The 17,397-nt window shown below is 34.3% G+C and overlaps 1 protein-coding gene across 1 annotated transcript in view; it reads left to right on the forward strand.

Moving 5' to 3' along the window:
* Positions 1-709: 709 nt before the first annotated feature.
* The window catches only part of LOC111052313 (rho-related GTP-binding protein RhoN), a 144,974-nt gene continuing 128,286 nt past the window's right edge, over positions 710-17,397 (forward strand). Inside the window, exon 1 of the mRNA XM_039444262.1 lies at positions 710-990. Within this exon, the coding sequence (XP_039300196.1) occupies positions 853-990 (138 nt within the window). The 5' untranslated portion in view covers positions 710-852. The remainder of the gene's footprint in view (positions 991-17,397) is intronic.

Genomic DNA, 17,397 nt, shown 5'->3' on the forward strand with positions numbered 1-17,397 from the left:
AACATTTATATCATCTATAAAATTCGAATATATAATTATATTAGTTGCACATTGGGAAACCATTCACATATAGCAGAATCAGATTTCAATCACCGTACTCGCAGCTTTCGGAATTAGTTTTACTTGCTCTTAATTTATAATGCTCCACTCACTTAAATTACTAGACGACTAGATAATATTATTTAAACCACTGGTTTAGACAATCAGTTTAGTTTACGCCTAAAGCAACTGGCTCCAACAATACAGAATCTAGTGATTTTCATTTAATATGGATATTTAGCATAACAACACAAATACTCCACTTATTTAGATATTACTGTACACTTTATTATTTGCTAACGTGTCATTTTTGATAAAAAATATTAAACCAATTCAAAATGTTTGCCATCCATAACTTCTTGCTAGTTGAAAGAACACTACTACTACAACAGCTAAGAAATGCAGTATACAGTTACAAACCCCTTTCCACTGTCTAAGAGCAGTGTGAAAGCAGCACCACACGTGTATCGAATCTACAAAGCATCGCGCGTTGTCACTTCAAAAATCAACTGGAGTGGAGCCTGCGGCGAGGAGGGGGTTGGGTGACTGTAACCTCCAGTGCAAGGTGTCACCGGTGGGTGGGGGGGGACCGTTCATGTTTGCACATGTTGAATGGAAGAGGCGCGCGCGGTTGGTGTGGGGTGGAAAAGGTGAGGGTGGTTGGGTGAGGGATGAAGCGAGTGAGACTGAGGCCGTGAGGCGCTTGGCAGTGAGTGAGCGCAGGCCGGTGCATGAGGTGGTGTGCAGACGAGGCGACGGCGAGTTTCGCCTCAGTTTCGGCTCGGCGTCGGTCAGTGTCGGCGTCGGTTGCACATGGAAGTGGTGGAGCTGGCCTGTAATGCCGACGGCGCTCCGCTCGAGGACGTCGACTGCAAGGTCGTGTTGGTCGGCGACGCCCGCTGCGGCAAGACGTCGCTTGTGCAGCGCTTCATGTCGGATAACTTCACTGAGGTACCTTTCAATGATAGTTCTTAAATGATTGTACGAGTAAACTGAACTTTGAAATACAGAACTGATGAAGCAAATGACAATAAATAAAATTTATTATAAATTACTGTGGCCTAATTTTATTCATTTGAAGATGGATTACAGCAAATAATAAAGAACAGGTCTTTTCTTATTTTGTGATTACAGTTTTAATGGATCTCAGCACAGAGAAAGGAGCAGGTATTTCATTATTTTGTGATTACAGTTTTGATGAATATTTTTTTATTGGTCTAATCATTGAGAAATTGAACGCTCATCCTCTTTGGTCTGCTATGGAGTATCGAATCTATTAGGATACGTTCACTGATATACGCTCAACTGATAACGAGTTCTGTTATAGGGGTTAACTTAAATTTAATTATCGATGTTTGATCATCCCTTGGAATTCATAATTTTTTATGTGTTGTCTGTGATTGCAATATCAAATATCTTCACTATTTGGATATCGTCTATCACTACTATTAGGATAAGAATAACATCTCTTATATCATATAGTATGAGGTAGAGATGCATTTACTTGAATGCAATAATGTACCGTACTGTTGAAGTTTGTGTTGATTACTGTCCAACAATCATAACAACTCACACACGTAAGAAGACTTTTCTGGATTTGCAATTTCAATTGAATCTGTATCATAGTTAGTACTTTGGGTCCCATTCAGATTGTTATTGTAATGCATTTTGACAGATGGTTCCATTGCATTATATATTGCTGATAAATAATAACATACTTATTATTTTATAGGTAAGGGAACTATTGTTTACAATGAACATGTCGTGTTTTCATAGTCATCATGATGGCAACTACCATGAATCTTCCTTTTAGGTGGGTTCTAAACCCATCTAAAACACATTATTAGAGGTCGTGAGCTGCACTTTCAATTTCAGTTTTGGGAATAAGAATTAAAACATAAATAAATTGGGTGATATGTAGAAGCCGACGGTAATATTGTAATGTTGATATGAATTTTTGCAGAAATGGAGTTGAATACAACTTTTTTTAATTCGTTGAAAACTCTTTCAACTCGTGGAATAAGAAGTTCAAGAAATGGTTTATTTCTCGTTGAGAGGGAGTAAAATTCATTCGCATGATGATAATTGTTATAATTTTTGCACAGCTCTGTAGACGCTATAAGAGGAATGTATCTGTTGTTAGATTCCTGGCACATGAAAAGGTGAAAATCATCATCAATTAAGCACTTTCAATTGAAATAAATGAAACTGGACAAACACAAGTTCAAAAAATCTGAAGCTTCACCTAGTGAGTTGAGAAGGAGTAAAAACCCTATATCAAAACTAGAAAACTTCAGTTTGAGATCAATTAATGGGATTCAAAACTTGTTTGATAACTTCGCTGATTGCCAATGATGGAACGATTCATTATAAAACTTTTCTTGAAATCGTCTGATCGGAGTCATTCTCCTTAATTAGCGTAATATAGAAAGATATAAGTGCAGAAGTGCATTGAGAAGTGCAGTTATGTAGCAATTCACCATTAGTATTCATCAACAAGTTGAAAGGTATCATTTCTGAACTGAATTGGAGTGCATTTGGGTCATGATCGAGTTTTCCAGACTTGGCTCGTTTTCCCCAATGCGAGCACATAAATAAGTTGCCAACATTTCATCATGAAAAATGAAAAACTGGAACCGTTAGCAGAGATCCAAAAGTGAGGTAACTGTATTTCATCTGAAGTTAATGGAGCAATCGCAGATCGCACCCCGAGGCTCGAGGGTGTATGGCGAGGCGACAGTACGATTGTGGTGACCTGCTTTTATTGACCCAGATCCGCGCGCGTAATGTTTTATATCCATTGGAGAGCGAAGCATTCTTTGCTTTGATCAATTAAAAACTCTGAATGACTCTTTTAATCTCGGTCTCAGTATTCCCAGCGTTGAAACCCGGCATGATTATCTCGTGAAAATTGAAAATCAATATGTTTGTGTTATAATTAATTTCATTTTGGTACAATAAATACTGAGGATCTTAGAGGAACTCTCATAGAATATTCTCAATCAATAACATTGAGGTCGGTGGAGATCCCTAGAAATCTTTCTCTGAATAAAACGTACATTTTACGGTAAATTTGTAGAAAAGTCTGCGTCACAAAATGGAATGCATTTCGCTCGTGATGAGGAGCTTCATCAACCAAAAAGTGATCATTCCACAATATTTATGTTGTGATCGGTGCAAGAATGACAATAAGTATTCCGTGATGGGAAACGGCATCGACTTATTTAAGAAGCTGAAAAATATCCATTCGTCAATGGACAATATTAAATCAATTTAATCAAATTGATTAAAAAATATATATCATCTGAACCGTAATAAATTAATACTTTACAACGCTCTGTCTCCAAAGAAAAATATACAGTGGTTCATTGAGTTTTTTCGAAACAACAAGTAATGAAAAAAAATTCGTATTCTACATAATGAATGGGGGAGGGGGGGCTCAAACCCTCCTGCCCTTGTGCCCTTATATAGGTAGTATGCTGCCTCTCGCAACAGATCAAGATAGTAAATAGTAATAGTTCTTCTACCGAATAGTTCACCATTCTCAAACACTCCGGCTACTAGGTCTCGGTACTAGGGCTCTATGTACTGTGGTAGTTAAAATCATTATATTTTTCCATTATCATACCTGAATTACCCCGAATGTTGATTTTATTTTCTTCTTCTATTTACAGTCATCACATCATAAAAAATAGAGCTAAGGGAAATTGAGTGAAACTCCATCAGTAACACAATTCTCCATTAGCCCAATCATTAATGAATAAAATTATTCAAGTATCTTTGAATGTATCCCACAATCCACAATCCAACTACCTCTAAAAATAAATCATATTGGTTTCATTGTGTAGTTGTTGTCAATCGCTGTAAAATACTTATTTATGTTTTGAAGTTTTCCAGCTTATCGCATGATAATTTGACATCTTGTGAAACCGGAGTCACCAATAACCTGAGGCAATAATCTGTAAAAGAATAAAGCTTAGTGACCCCTATGTTTTTGTTTGTATTTTGTGGAAACTAGGTCGATTGGGTATAAAATGTGCCTTGTCATGTACAGTAATATATGAATTCGGGGTGTTGGAAAAGTTAAAACTTTCCTCATTTTCAATTGAAAGTTGAGAATAATACGTAGGCATATATTATGACTAATTGAATTCTGGTATCAACCACCAATTACAACTACTGTGTCATTAGTACGGTAGGTTGGTAGATAGTAAACCGGACCAGCGATCTAAAACCCAAAACCTCTATGGACCGCATTAGCGCTGCGCCACTTTTACATTGGAGCTTTAATTACACCATGCGAGTGATAAAGTGAGTAGAAGTTGAAGAGTGACGGAAAGAGAGATATTGAATCAGTGAACAGTGATTATGGGAGGGGGAGACTCGACTGTGGGAAACCAACCGATTTCCCAATTAGAAATTCACTCTGTGATAATTCATTTTGCCGCTTTTGTCAATCGGAGTTGATTCTTCTTCCGCAGCCAACTTTTGCCAATCCCACCAACTGAGCTTATCACAAACAAGTTTGTCGGACCCCCACCCAACTTCTATAAGAGCACCAATTGTTTAGAATTAGGAACAATACGTGACCCATAGCTTTGCCGAGAACATGTTAGGTACTTTAGTTGAATAACTAGAGGGCTTCATGCTTCGCCTCGCTAGTCTAAGCAGTAAGCACCGCAAAGTCCGTCGGTCTTTTCAGCTGCACAGAGCGTGTACCAGTATCAAGGTGATAAGCAGCTTTTGTGACCCTTGTGAGGTGCAACGCTTTCATCGCCAACTAACTGTTTCATCTATTATATTCAATATAATGATGAATATACAGTTTCATTGGAATTAATTGAATAGTAACATCTTAAAATTTTCACATAGGCCTAATCCAGGTCTCATCCAAAATGTTGGTTTGCTTGAAAGAGAGATGAGGAAAACTTGTTAATTTATGAGAAATAAACTTAATTCCTATTCAAGAAGAAAGCTGAAGAATTTCTTATTAAAAGGTATAAATAGTATTGCTCCTTGATCAATTATTTCTATCATTGTTGTATCAAGCTGAATCGCACTCTTCACTTGAAATATAGGCCTACTTGTAAGTAGAATTGTATCACATAGGCCAAATATAATTTTGAAAGGATAATTCTGATCGAGAAATACCTTAATTTCACTGCTTCTATGCTCCAAATAACCAACTAAAGCTGCAAGAAAGTATGTAATCTTCTTGTAGCTGAATCTCGTGACTCATCAATTAGGGTGCATGGAGCAGGAATTTCGTATTAATGTAGGTAGGATGTGATGCCATTCGGAGAGGGGTTTCGAAATGTTACACGTTGAAGAGATTTTCTGCCAACGATGAGAATGGGAAAGGAAAAGAGGCCAGATAAGAATATGTGGCGAAAATTTTCCCAGCGAATTTAACGAAAGGGCTCTTTCGGAATATGTAGAGGGTTTGAACAAAGACCCAAGATAAGGGGCATAATCGTATTTTACTCGAGCGGTGGTCAAGCACCTTCCTGCTTACTGGGGCAGAGTCGTTTCTACTGATATACATTGAGCTTCAGTGTAACTCTTGAATATTGTGTCCCTTACTAAAGTCCCTTTCATACATTTTTCATACATTTCCATATGTCTCTGGATTACCAATAAAATGACATTTTCATTAATTAATTTTCCATTTATTTAGAGTCTTGTGAAGTGTCACAGTTTTCCTAAGAGAACGTTTAGCTTATCAACTATTTGTGGAAGCAAATCAACTATGTTCAAATAAGGATGAAGGATAAATAGATGAAATAACATTGTCAAAAGTGAAAACCATACAAAACCGTGAAACTGTAGAGCAATTTTAATAGCATACTCTGAGAATTTTGAAGATCTTATTCACCGGTCAAACTCCCATGATATAGGCTTACAATCAACACAGGCATCAAATACCTTTCAATATTCATATTGATCAAAAATTTACAAAATCCACATTGGGAAGGAAAAAATGGGATCAAACCTAGAATATTTCTCATTTTTTTACAAATGGAAACTATTATGTCAAAATATTAAAGTTTCGAAGTAAGATTATCCACATATATTATACTTTCAATGAATTTAACCATTGTTGTATTAATTTCCAAATGCAAATTTCTAATGGATGAAATCATAATCCACATTTTCATCGCCCTTAATCATAAATCAAATTCGAAAACTGAATTCCCGAATTGAACTATTATCTATATTTAAATTGCAATATTATTATCACTGTTCTATATAATATTTCCAAAAATTCATAATATTTGCACATTTTGAAGCCGTCTTATGAAATATTCAATTCAATAGCAGAACCTTATACATTCGAATCGTATTTTCACTGGAAGTGAACTCAAAGTAGACCTATTTTCAGAGCGTGTGGTATGTCTGGTCACGCTTGTGTGGAATCCAAATCGGCAACATTCGTTGAAGACACCACCCATAAAAAAACTACAATACAAGGAAGTATAAAAGAAAATGGACACATTTATGACAGCCACCCTTGGCATAAAAATAAGAGAAAAATCGAAGCAGTAAAAATCAAACCCCGGAGCATACTGATACTGTTTATTCACATTTCCCCAGATCTTTTTTTCGTGGAGAAGCGATGATTCTTGAAGTGATAAAGCGATAGAATAAATTGGAAAGTGTATGGTTAGAGAGCTCAGGACACTTCTACGCGACTGGCTGCAATCATAATATACGCTCTAGCTTGTTCTGTTTTCATAGATTGGCTATAAAGAAAATCTTAGCTTTTTAGAATATGTTCAATCTTCTGAAACATGCTATGAAGCTGATAGTGATTTTCCAAAGAATTTGTTGAACACTGAACAGCCTCATCTCAGTTTTGAAACTGATCATCGTTTACAATCTTTGATGGGTGCTCTTGTAGGTCAATATAAGTGAACGTTTCTCTGAAACTTTGGCTGCTCATAGTGCTATAAGATGATATCATCTTATTTATCTACTCTTTCATCTTTCTCTACCTCTTCTTCTGACTCTTCTCTAGGCTTCTCTTCATAGCTTCTCTTCTCATAGGCTTCTCTTCATAGCTTCTCAAACCAACTCTCATCTGAGCTAAGCTAACTTCTAGATAATTTAGTCTAGCAATTTTCCCTATAACACACAACAGCTTCAAAAACGTTATGGCTCTTTAACATGGTCCAACCTGTAAAACAATTAACAAGAGTCATACTTGACTTATTCAGATATGTTATTGTAATTTCTTCCTTTTTTCAATAAAGTTCTCATTATTTATAAGTGTAGGCATATAGGCCTACATTATTAAATCCTCTTATATCAGTATAATCTTCTATAAAATGAATAATAATTAATAAACTATATGTTCTATAGTTTTTAATAATAAAGGGTACTACAAGTTTTTATATTGTTTTTATTAATTAGTATAGTGTTATAGCATCATAGAGAGAAGATAGAGTCTATTCGTTATTCGTTTACGGTAATATTGAATAACATCCATGCAGCATAGCCCACATTAGAGCATTTAAACATAGCTTATTGTACTCTGAGATGAGACGGTTAACCTGAATAGGAAATGGAAATGCAGGTTACTTACCCAGTCAGAACAATAATACGCCATTATTTGAACAATTAATAAGCCATCTCATATCATACTGCAGTAGTGCATTGTTTTATTCCGGAATCTACAACTAACTTCTATTCCATATTATCTCAACTTTTGATCACCTCAATTACAAAAGTTGGGTTTTAGTTATTTTATTGAAGAATCGATTCAAGTCTTCTAGAGTCTAGACGAACACATTTCGAAGTATAATGGTTTGAGGGAGAGGGGGTTCAGTAGGAGATTCCAAGGGAACACAACATACACAAGAGGTATACGTAACAGTACGGCACAGATAAGAGAGCAGAAAGCCGTCAAGATATCAGATTATCATGCGATAAACTGAAAAACTTCATAATAGGTATGTATAGTTCATTGATTGCGAAGAAATGGTATGTTTGTATCATATTTCTGGTTCAGAATGTTAATTTATTCAAGAATTACGGTAAATAGAATACGAAAAGCTCATTAGCACATTATATTGTATTTACATGTGTGATGGGTTTGAATTACTTGGTTGAAGATGATGGTATGAGCCAGAAGTGATGTTGAATCTTTTATTTTTTTCATCAACCTTAACTTGACCGTTATAACGGTACATTTTGGCACCACTAAAATTTCATCCATTGAAATGAATTATTATTAGGTCTCATTCAGGAAAACCAAAAATGTTTATCACCAATGGTATTATCAGTCGACGATAAAGATAAGACTATAACGACTAGAAAGGCCAAGATTATTGACAACAATTTGAAATGGAAATCATTTTTCAATTATTTAATAAAAATAATAATATTGTACTTGAAGTTAGGTTCTTTGTAAATAACGCTTGTCAGCAATATCAATAACGGTCAAGCTGAACATCTGCAATTCAATCAGATACTTTCTAGCAAAATAATTGCAAGTAGGTAGCATTCGTTAAAACGAGGACAAAAGGGATTTGTAGATTATAGCATGCAAAATAAAGGACATAAACATTTAAAAAGCAAATATAAATATTTATTGTATATATGTGAGCAAATAAAAATCATGAAAACATAATAAAAATAAAAGGGAAATGGGATCTAGTTTTATTAGGCGTACTAACACATTAACACATTTTGTACAAAAATCTGGTGATGTACCAATCAGAACTCAGTATTTGTTAGGCACTAAAAATGATTATTTCAAAAGTCACCACGTGGTCTTTTTTAAAATTATAAAAATTTATAATTATTGTAGAGTGCATGACAATATTACTAGCATAAAATAAAATTTAAGTGTAAATATATTCATTTATAACCTCCTAATATGCTCTTGTATTGTGGACTATTTGACAGTATTAAATTGTGTCATTGCAGATTTGTTGAAATCCACCAATAGGAGAAGATATTCAAATTTTATGTAAATTTAGAAATAGGAAGTATTGTCGAAAATGAATAAGGGAAGATCATTTCCCCACTTGCTTGCCAGAGATCAACCGGGATGCCAACCAATATGAGAGCAGGAGACTGAATCCCTTATAATAATAAATTTTATTTATTACCAAAGTTTAAATCTTAAAAAATTCCTAATAAGTAATGAACCTAACTCAGTGAAGTCGCTATATGACATGAGTTATTAAATTAAATATCCCCATTGAAGAGGACGACAGCAGCCCACCAGAAAAAGGCATAGGACACCCAAGGTGAATCCATGCCACATCTTTAAATTTGTGAAAAAACTATGCACGTGAGTTACAGAAAAGTAATTTTTAGAGGGCCCTCAGTGCAATGAATTAATAGGAATTTCATAAAGCTATCTCGCCGAAGGTTTTACTTAAAAATCAAGCTTGATTCAAACTTAATTGCGCAAATACTTATAACTAAGGGAAAAGTCTTATTAAGAACATTGATGAGAATAAAATATTTAATCATATATCACTATTTAAAGTATTAGATATGCTCAGTTAATATATTTAACTGACTGAATCCCTTATAATAATAGATTTTATCAGTATTATTTCAATAAGAATTATAAGAAGCTCAAAGTTCATAATATAAATTATTTTATCTGAATTCCACTGACGGCCGAACTCATACCCTGAGAATTAATATTTAAAATCTTTGATATTATTGGAATACTTACTGAATTATAAAATTCTTATTTGATAAGCAGAAGTGAGTCGAATGATTGAGCTATAGAAATCTTTAATATATGCTGATAGAAAAATTATGAAAATTATTAGTTGATGCTATTAAGCATGAGTTTTATATTGAGCCATCTGTGATATTTTTCTTACATCTTTTCTCATATTGCTTTTATATTTATTGTTTCATATTTTATTTTTTCTTTGCTCGTTGATTTCATTGTAATTATATGTTTTATTGGTTTATTGGTATTTAAAATCCTGTCTTCATGCATGAACAGTCTGTTACTTTTATTTATTATTATTATTATTATTATTATTATTTATTATTATTATTATTATTATTATTATTATTATTATTATTATTATTATTATTATCGACAAATTAATAAAATCATCAACCAACTATATTCTTCACCGAATGAGTTGGATAAATCAGTGATATACAGTGTATGAGTTGGATAAATCAGTGATATACAGTGTTGATCATTAAATCTTCAGAAATACTATGTTCTCAAGATTTACTTGAATGGTTCAACCTAATCACTGAAATCAAATTGACTGAAATACAGGGTCATAGAATTAAGTCGAAGCAGTACTACAAGTCATAGAAAGTATAAGGAATTCTAATTAAAATACCGTCATTGGTCACACTCGGTATTATCTCACACTGCTGACCCCTTTGTCAGATGGTAGCAAGTTGAATTGATGTCGGTACCTTATTGTCTTGTGCAATATTTGAAATCCTTATATTTATCTACTTCTTCAGTATCTATAATAGTGGAGTCAGTCAATGCAGCAATAAAGATTGCCAATTGATAAAGCAGCAGCAGTTTGCAGCGATTGATAGCAGAATTTGGTATAAGCTCCTCGAAGAGCTGGTAAGAACAGTACGGTATTTTTATTTCAGCTGACGCATAAATATCAAAAATATTCAAATCTTACATGCTCCACCGATTACTGCCAGCTGGGCACATGTAGGTCAAATACGGCTTTACATAAACATGTCACAACCAACGTGGGGCATATATATTCTATGTGTTCCCAAAAGTGACATTACACCGTGAAATTTTTCAATAAAATTCTTTAAAATTTGGAATATAAAATATACAATTCCATGATATAATTTCACATGTAGAAGTGTCTTTTGATAATAATTTTTTTACAGCAAGCAAAATAAAGCAATAGATAAACAAATTTGAATTTGAATTTTCACTGGGAGTTTGTGCATTGACAGAATCAACGTTCTTATGAAGCTGATAAGCGTGTGCATTTCCAATATCACTCAGGTTATTCATTGTTTTGTAAAACTTGATAATAGGAATCATAAAGGTTTGTAGCAAAATATGTAATCAAAGCATTGGATAATATTGGAGCTCATGCCCAATGAATTTTGTTTCAGCACTCATCTCAAACGATTATAAACAATAGGCTTTGAAGCTGCTGTCATGCTTGAATTGATGTGCATTTAGGCGTGATGTTTTGCTTCAATTATCGAATACACATATGCTTTGAAAAATTGCTCAATGAGGAACTGGCAGATTTTATTTAAAAAGGCTGCAGGATATTTTGTTTTTACCCAGCTTCCACGTTTTACATATTATACAATACCTACAATATATACATATACATGACAATATATTATAGAATCTCTATAGGTCCAATGAAATTGGAAGGCTAATGTGAGCTTTTTATATAAAAGCAGAATACAGTATATACTTGTGAAATTTGATTATATGCAATCACATTTTTTTCAAAAATGTATCCATATTAAATTGTTACATTGACTAATATTTTAGTAACGTGCTGTTTATTTAACAGCAAATCATGAATACTAGATGAATAGATTCTTAAAGCCTGAAAATAATCTTGTGAACAACGTTGTCGTACTCAGTTAGTATTTATCATTTTATAGGAGTTTAAAGTACAGTATCTATTCCCCAAATCATCTGACCCCAATGAGCGAAACCATTCATTGAAAATCATTAAAAATTATGTTTCAATTACGATAATAATGAATATAGAACCAAAATAATATTCAATCATTTCCATTTTGTTTGTGATATTTCCATTTCACAAAAATTACTTATTATTATGACAATGACTTTTCCAAAACAGTCATTGTGTCAGCTTGAATTAGTTTCATTCAACCAGCTATTCATAGTTCTATTTTGGACTCTGGAGACGTATCTCAACATTTATTCTTTACTCTCTCCAAAATTTGTCTGTCGATTCAAATTAAATATGTCGAATTTTATTGAATAACATTCAAATACACCCATGAAAAGAAATCATGTCTGGGTAACTGGGTGGCCAAGGGGCATCATCAACCATCATTTCGTGTGTTGGTCAGGGTCAGAAAAGTTCGTTGAAAAGTTGTATAAACTGTTGCCCACACGCTACGCATCTTGAGACTCCTTTTTCGAAGCTCAGGTTGCAAATTTCAAAAACTCCTCAATCAGTTGCTCTATCCTCTTCGAAGAGATAAGACCCAGAGAAGTATATGGACATCTTCATCAATGGAAATTAACTTCACTTAAACGATGTAATTCGTTTTTCAAACCATTTTCTAGTTCCCTGCTTCATTTTTGTTGAACAAAATAACAAAAGTTTAGTTAAGTTTAAAAATGTACGTATCCTAATTCCTACTCCCCAACATGGTATAATATATTCGGTAATAGCTTGTCCAATATTCTTCTTCATGTTTCCTATTGGTATTGTTTGGAATATATTTCCTGATGTTTTTCCAAACCATAAGAAATGCAAGCTCATCTTCATCTCTTTTAACAATTTCACCTTTTCATATTCATCTTTTGTATTATCATGCTTCATCTTCTGCAACAATCAACTTCATCACTTATGGACAACTCGGATTCATAAGGTCCGCTAATAGATTCATGATGTTTCCCGCTAGGAATCCCTAGGGATCCCCGTGCTTTAGGAATCCCTAACAGGAAAAACGTGAGAATTCACTGAAAAATCTTGGTTTGATAAATGAAGCCAACGCTGCAGAAAAAAAAGATTGAGTCTTTGAAGAGGAGAACATCATTATGAAGCTGCTGCGAACCCCGAACAGATGAGCAGTGGCTGATGTTTTCTGGCTTTCAATGAACAATCAAATTGACATGAAAACGCGCGCAAAACGGAGAGAGAGTGAGCACAGAGCTCACAGAATGGCGAGTGAGAGACTGAAAGAGGAAGAGAGAAAAAGTTCAATTAATGGTCAATGGCCACAAGGCAGGAGTGTCTGCGCTCTTTGTTCAACTCGGTTCAGATTCAGATCTGCAGTTCGTTGTTAATGTTTTCTCACCGAGAGAGAAAATTCATAAAATCATGTGAAGAGAAAAATTAAATTAGTTGTCAGATGAAGAACAAATATTCAAGCATATGAATATCAAAATTTATATTGAACAGTTTTTATAATATCGAGATACAACCTGTCGATATTACTCTGCTACAGAGGATTCAATGATATTAAATTGAGTAGAATTTCCAGCTACAAGCGAACCCTTCCAGGAAGCTAGGAGGAAAGTCTGTATTACCGTTGAGAGCCTATTAGTCTGATACTGGGAACAAAAATGACAGCCCGGTTTTGTATTTGCAGATGATGGAAATCTATATTTCTAAAGAAACCTCCACTTATAATTTAATATTGGTATTGAAATGGGTTACTTGAAACGTGAGTATTAAAAACATCTTGATTACAAACTCCTACCTGGAAATCATTATGAATTTTTCATTTTGGAACAGGAAAATCCATTGAAAACAGACTGCTGAAATATTGAATAGCAAATTTTGAGTGAATGTTCAATTTTCCTCATCATGCCTCATGAGTCATCTATTCTGTAATGAATTTCATCGGCTCTACTACAATGGAGCATGAGTACTGAACAGGGTGCACTATCTCAATTGCCTATTGCACAAACTATGCCATGTTGAACCTCGATAACCATAACCAACTGGGACAAGAGCTTGTTCCAATTGTAATTCCTTCCTATATTCTCAAATGTTCCAATTCAACGACTAGTCTCAGCATAAATTAGGGCACTTCCACAATACAACTTAATTTTCTTCTCGATGTCTCGACCTGATCAATAATGAAATGTAAATGTCGAGCCAATACTAATTAAATATTTGAAAAATGAAGTTCATTCTATCTATGAAAGTGCGAATGAATAATCATAATAATGGAATAATCTCTGTGACCAGTTAAATATTCAATTAGCTGTAGAGAAGCACTTACTCATTCTTGAAATATTGGCTTCGTCAAGAATGGAGTTGGAAATGGAGCCAGTTGTAGCTGGCAGCTCTGAATAATTCATTGCAAAAAAAAGAATGAAAAAGTCAGGTAGTGAGCGAGAATTTCCAAGTTACTCGATAAAAACTCATTACTTCGAAATGATGGGATGAATAATTAGTTATTTGCGCTGTTTCAACTCTGGTTTTTTTGAAGTTATGGACGCTGGTTTCAAGATTGAGTCTTTACCCAGCTGCAGTAAAGTGCAAAAATTATAGAGAGCAACCCACTGTTCTTCACCAATATCATGATGACAACCCATCTTCAAGGCAAAAACAATAAATTCTGAATATTTCCCTTGTTCTAAGACACAGAGGATTTGATAAGGGTACCACACGACTGACGAAGTATTTTGTTCATTAGATTCAGCTCAACAATATGAACGTGGACGTTGATGAGAGAATAGCTGTATCAATTACTCCACTTTGAACCTGTATGTTGATATATGAACAATATTTATAGACACTCTTGTTCGATACTCTATCAAAGTGGTCTCCAATATCGATATATTAAGTAACTTGAAAGACCTTGCCTGCAGTCAGCGCACAGGGGTGATGGATATGAGGTGGCATATTTCCCTTTGTTCAATTTTTGCTCAAAGTTTTAATCAGTGATGCTGGAGGATCATTATATCAAATGGATTGATGATTTTTTATTGTTCGAAACAATATGAAAATTATTATGAAAACTATTAGATTTATAAGCTTCTATCACTACACATTGCGATGAGATTTTTGTAAGCCGATACTGTAAATCATAACGAATTGTAATGAATTGAATTTTTATTCTCTCTCTTTGACATTCATCAGATTTCAACTTCAAACTCTATACAGTAGAGTATTACATATTGGTACCGATTGAAGCATGAACCCATGAATGTGTTTGAAAGACTGTAATAGAATAATATGACTCTTTTATTTTTTGGTATGGCGAAGTTTGGGCAGTAATGTTTACCGCGAATAATCCAAGTTTTAGACCCGCAAAGAGTCTTAAAAATATATTATGTTTACCTCTGATCACGTGATCAGAGAAGTTGTCGTAGTTCAACAAGTCATCAAAATAATATGATCTTCTATAATCTATAACTATGTTTTTTGTATAACTATGTTCCCAGGCTGCACTTGATGACTATTGTTGAATTTGAAAGTCAGGGAATCATTCAAATAAATTGGAAGAAATCCATATGTGTTCAGCAATGCATGAAAGCTGCTGTCCTTATTCACAGACTTATTCACACAAATGCCTCTTTTTATCATTTCCAGGATCAAATATTCAGGACGACATATATTTGAAGGTGCAGCATTGACGATAAAGTTAGCAGCGGCATTCATGTTCATAATCGCCTTTAGATGGCACAATGAGCCGCGCCGATAGCAGACGGCTTGAAAGGCAAGTTTGCTTCTGGATCGTGAATTTCATTCACATTGGAGTTTGGTGATCGCGACTTGGGAAGTCTAATCGGAGTATTCCCTTTGATTCGCCCTGATGAGCAAGACAGGATAATGGCTGAGTTTTCATGCAGAGGCGAAGGCACCCCAAATCATTCCACGGCAAATCCCCGTTTGATGTCTGTAATTGGGCACACTCAAGTATATCTGGCTTATGAATTCCAAAGTCGCAGAAGCGAACAAGTTTCGGTAACGAACCCAGCAAGCGCGACAGCAGCACTGTTTTCCTGATGTTCTGTTCAGATTATTCGTAACGAGGATATTTTCATGAGTTGTCTGTTGCAGACAAGAATATGTTCGATTTTTTTCTTCATGCAGCACCCTTCAATTCTTATCAACCTTCAATCATACTAAGAAATTGAAATTCGGAAATTAGCTCGAAGAGGAGCTACAGAAATGAATTCTTTTCTGTTGATATCAACTAACAAACACTTATTGATAACAACAACAGCAACAACAACAACTGTAACTAAATTATAGACGATTCTTGAAATGTTGAACAACTCTGGTGGAAAATAATTTTAGACTTCATATCCTGAACGTGATCACGTCGTGAGATACTCACATCAATGAGAGTTGAAAGAAGATATTATTGGTATATTTATAAGATAATTCGTTGAGAATTCATCATCATTGGGTCAATCAATTACATAATCATAGCATAAATTATTCATGATTCATAACAATCCATGCCCCACCTGATCGAATATTTATAACTTGATCATTGATCAATCGAGTTGAAAAGCATTAATCCTTAGTAAGATGTAGCCTTAACGCAGTTTGTGTTAGCATTATTGTGTAGGCCTGTCATAAAAATCTAATAATAAATTCAATTTCTATTCATATAAGCGAGTTTATTTTACAGCTCCAGCCGTTTCTCGCATCCCATCTGTCATTTATTATAAATTATAAATTTCTCCAAATTCATAATTTAGAGAAAAACATTCACGGTTGGAAATGGTTTCAAATGATCCAAGCAGAAGTAGATAATCTCATTAGGATTTCAGGCTCATTTTAAACTACATAATATACTTTCGAAGTATTGTAATTGGTCTATTGATAAATCATATACGGAACTCAACTTGAAAGCATCAGGCTCAGTTTTTGAAGCCTGCAACTTGTAGTTTACTACAGATGGATTTAGGTTAGTAGGGAACTTCTTGGGCAACAAAACACATTTATTAGCTGGGGACTCGTACACAAACTTTTCCACCCTTGAAACTATGAACATGAATTGAAAAACTTCCAGTCCATTTCCTAGATTTCCATCTCTCAAGAAAGTCTCTCTCATTTCCATACAGCTTTTGTTTGGATTACAACGATTGATTTGGACAACAACAACTTTTGATCAAAACCAATCGTGGAATTCACGCAACTCAAGTTATTTAACGGTTGATGATCTTTTGCCACGAATTGAATTGATCAATTTTGACACTTTTCAGCTGTGATGACCACTTAAATAAATGGCATACATGGTATTGATCCATCTCTATTCTTTTGTGTGAATTGGAAGTTCAATCATGAGATAAGTTATTGTTCCACAGAGTTGGGTGAGCGATTTTGTTTCCAATGTTTGAGATAAGATCGTGTGATTTATCACGTTCATTAACTTAGTAATAAAGGAAATGTTATGATTTTTGTCCATGCCCCATACGAAATATAGTGAGTTGGTATTTTGTCTTTTGTCTTTATTCAGTTTGTCGTAATGAATGTTTAAGGCATTTTAATGTTTTACAGATGAATATTTATGCATTTTAATGTATGTTTAATGTTTTACAGGTGAATGTTTAAGGCATTCTTCACCTGAAGTAATATTGTCTTGAGAAACAATTATAGGCTGGGCAGTTTAAAGTTTAAACCGACATAGGGCCTTATTGCATTTTCGAGATTGAGGTGTTTGGAGGAAAAAAATTCT

This window comes from Nilaparvata lugens, chromosome 1, assembly GCF_014356525.2.
Source record: "Nilaparvata lugens isolate BPH chromosome 1, ASM1435652v1, whole genome shotgun sequence".
NCBI classification, from domain to species: Eukaryota; Metazoa; Arthropoda; class Insecta; order Hemiptera; family Delphacidae; genus Nilaparvata; species Nilaparvata lugens.